The sequence below is a fragment of the Chaetura pelagica genome, unplaced genomic scaffold (assembly GCF_000747805.2).
Source record: "Chaetura pelagica isolate M959 unplaced genomic scaffold, ChaPel_1.0 scaffold364, whole genome shotgun sequence".
Taxonomy (NCBI): domain Eukaryota; kingdom Metazoa; phylum Chordata; class Aves; order Apodiformes; family Apodidae; genus Chaetura; species Chaetura pelagica.
The window spans coordinates 146,254-149,207 of record NW_009953089.1 but is presented as its reverse complement, the minus strand read 5'-3'; the positions used below and the strand labels follow the sequence as shown (position 1 = coordinate 149,207).

The 2,954-nt window shown below is 66.1% G+C and overlaps 1 protein-coding gene across 1 annotated transcript; it reads right to left on the bottom strand.

Annotated features, from left to right (window-relative positions):
• Positions 1-469: 469 nt before the first annotated feature.
• Positions 470-1,522, bottom strand: LOC104388195 (epidermal differentiation-specific protein-like). Its single transcript, XM_009997024.1, has one exon. It carries the CDS (start codon positions 1,520-1,522, stop codon positions 470-472), a length of 1,053 nt encoding a protein of 350 aa, XP_009995326.1.
• Positions 1,523-2,954: the final 1,432 nt, after the last annotated feature.

Sequence of the window (2,954 nt, the reverse complement as noted above, 5' to 3'; positions counted from 1 at the left end):
TGGTGTCCCCCCAGCACAGTGTTCCCCGGCTCCCCCAGCCCCGTGTCCCCCCAGCCCAGTGCCTCCCCAGTTTCTCCAGCTTGGTGTGTGCAGGACCATGCCAGTGCAGCGTCCCTTGGCCCTCCCAGCCCAGTGTCCTCTGATCCTCTACCCCTCTGTCCCTCCAGCTCTCCGAACCCGGTACCCCCCTGGCTCCTCCAGCCTGGGGTACGTCCCCAAGCCCAGTGTCCCCCTTACTGCGTCAGCCCACTGTCTCCCCAGGCTGAGCATCCCGTGGCTCCCCCAGCTCAGCATCTCCCCAGCCTGTGCCCAGCCAGGTCCCAGCAGCAGCACACTGGGGCAGTTGAGGAAGGGAGTTTATTTGCAATAAATAACAAGCAGGAGGAGGCACCACCAGGTCCTGCCAAGCTGGCTGGGCAGGCAGTGCAGGTGAGCCCAGGGGGTTCCACCCCGCTGAGGGCACGGACACCTACAGGTCCGTCCTGGTGCCAGGCGCTGTCCCTGTCCCCCCAGGAGCCTCCTGCTCCCTGCCGGGCAGAGGCTTCAGGCTATAGCGAGCACTGATGTTGGTACCCGAGACACTGTGATACTCGCCCATCTCTGTACGGACATCTTCATTCTGGGTGATGGTGAGCAGGACCGGGACAGAGAGCGTCACCTCCTTCCGCAGGACCTGGATGCTGAGCACCGTGCGCGGCGGGATCTTGGCTGGCAGCTGCACCTCCACGCGTTCTCGGCGGGTGCTGGATTCGCTACGTCCTTTCTGCACCGTGAAGACGTTAGAGGCTTCCACAGTCAAGGTGAAGGAGACCCCAGCCTTGAGGCTGGTGGAGTTGCTGAAGTGGAAGCTCTGCCAGAGCGTGGTGCTGTACTCCCGGCTGCTGCTGGCCGTCAGCACCTGCTCCGACTCCGTCTCATTCACCCCCTCGATCTCATCCACCAGCACCTCCCGCTCCTCCTCCACCTTCTTCTGCTCCCAGAGGAGACGTGCTGAGACCAGGGGCCGCCCTGGCTGTAGCGGGCGCAGGTGGGACAGCCGAGACTGGAAGTTCAGCTCGGGTTTGTAGTCTGCAAGACGCTCTCCAGGCCACGCCAAGCAGTGCCAACCACCCCGGCCGGGATGCTGGTACAGCAGCCAGACGCCTCGCTGCACCACGTGAGAGGCCACCCGGTCGTTAAAGTACCCGTAGGCCAAGTTGGTCTCCTCTGTCACCACCTTGCAGGCGCCTTGGAAGTTGGGGCGCTCGTAGAGGGTGATCTGTGGGTCCCCCAGGTCGTGGTGCACCAGGCGCAGCGCCGAGAAGCTGTTGGGCCGCCCCACGGAGGGGTACTCGCCCTCCTCGAAGGCATGCGGCTCCCCCTCGTACTTGGGGTCCGTGTAGGCGATCCAGGGCTGCCCCACCACCTTCAGGGAGGCGATGCAGTCCCCGAAATCCAGCTCGTGCAGGTCGGGCACGTCGCAGGTGAATTCCCGGCTCAGCCCCTCGAAGTTGGCCCGCTCGTACACCGTGATGCGGTTCATGGCGCTGTGGGCACCCACCTGTGCGAGGGCACAAGCCAAGTCCCCTCCTCTGGGGAGGCGTGGGCACTACGGGAAGCCTGTGAGAAAAGCCTGGCCAGCAAAGTGCACCCCCCGACACCCCCTTTCCTCCCCTGCTGTCCTCCCGGTCCCTGCGCTCTCGCCGTCGGTGCCGGCAGTGCCCCGCCTCTGCCACAGCCCTGCTTTTTACAAGGGGGTGGCGGGGCTGGGACCTGCTATGACATGAAGCGAAGGCGATGACAACGCTGCTGGTCCCGGGCCCCCCCCCGGGGGCAGGGAGCCGGTCCCGGCCCCGCACAGCCCCGGTGGGTCGGGATGACAACCGGTCCCACAGACCAGCCCTGCCGGAAAGTCCTGCCGCGCCCCGGGCACCCGGCGCTCCAGCGCTAACGAGTCACTGCCAATTATCACCCATGTTTCCGCCCTGCCTGTGCTAATTACGGTGTGTGTTGCCGGTGGGGCAGGAACTGGTGGCTCACCCCGGCGGGGTGAGACGGTATCGCGGTGGAGCGAGGCAGCGCCCCGGGACAAGCCCCGCCAGCACCCCAGTGACCCCAGGCGCGGGACACGGCCCCTTTGGCACGGCATCCCGTGCCTGAGCGTGGCCCGGCAGCTGTGGCACTTCTCCCGTCTTGTCCCTCCACGGACCCCGAGCACGGAGCACCCAGGGTGGCCATGGCGCTGTTGGAGGTCGGTGGGTGCTGCTGCTGAGCACGGTGAGTACCTGACCCCTGGGCCAGGGCATGGGGATGGCTGGTAGCCACCCGGAGCACAGCGTGCTGGAGGCTGCTTCACGCCACCATGTAGGTCTGCATGGCACAGATCAGAGCACACGCCTGCCCCACTGTCATCCCACTGGGGCCAGATCAGGCAGCCCGAGGGCGTCTGGGGCAGGTTGAGCCTCTGGCTTCTCCCATCTGCATGCCCACACCCAGGAGCTGTCTCATCCCCCCAGCACAATGCAGGGAGTGGGGAACCCCAGAACTGATGTGGGGTACAGCTGGGCCCTGATGTACCCCCCACAGCCCCTGGGAAGGGCTGGTAACAGCCAGGACCCCCAGCGCCCCTTGCTGCCAGGGAGTGGGGCCAGCCCTGGGCGTGTGCAGTGCCCCAGTCCCACCGGGAAACCAGGGTTTGGTGCAGACCCTGCTGCTCCTGCAACCTGTCACCCTCATGTCACCCTGGCAGAGGAACCCAGGTGTCCCTGAGCCCTGTCCCTTCCTAAGCCCTGTCTCCCGCAGGCAGGTGCCACCCCACATCTTGCCCTCCCAGATGGTACTCCCTGTCCCTTGCCCACAGTGCCGGGGCTGCCAGGGTCTCCCAGTTTATTGCCAGATGTCGGGGCGGTTGGGGTTACACCAGACAAACGCTACAGGAAGCGGTTAGTGAGCGGGGGGCCGCGGGGGGCCACGGG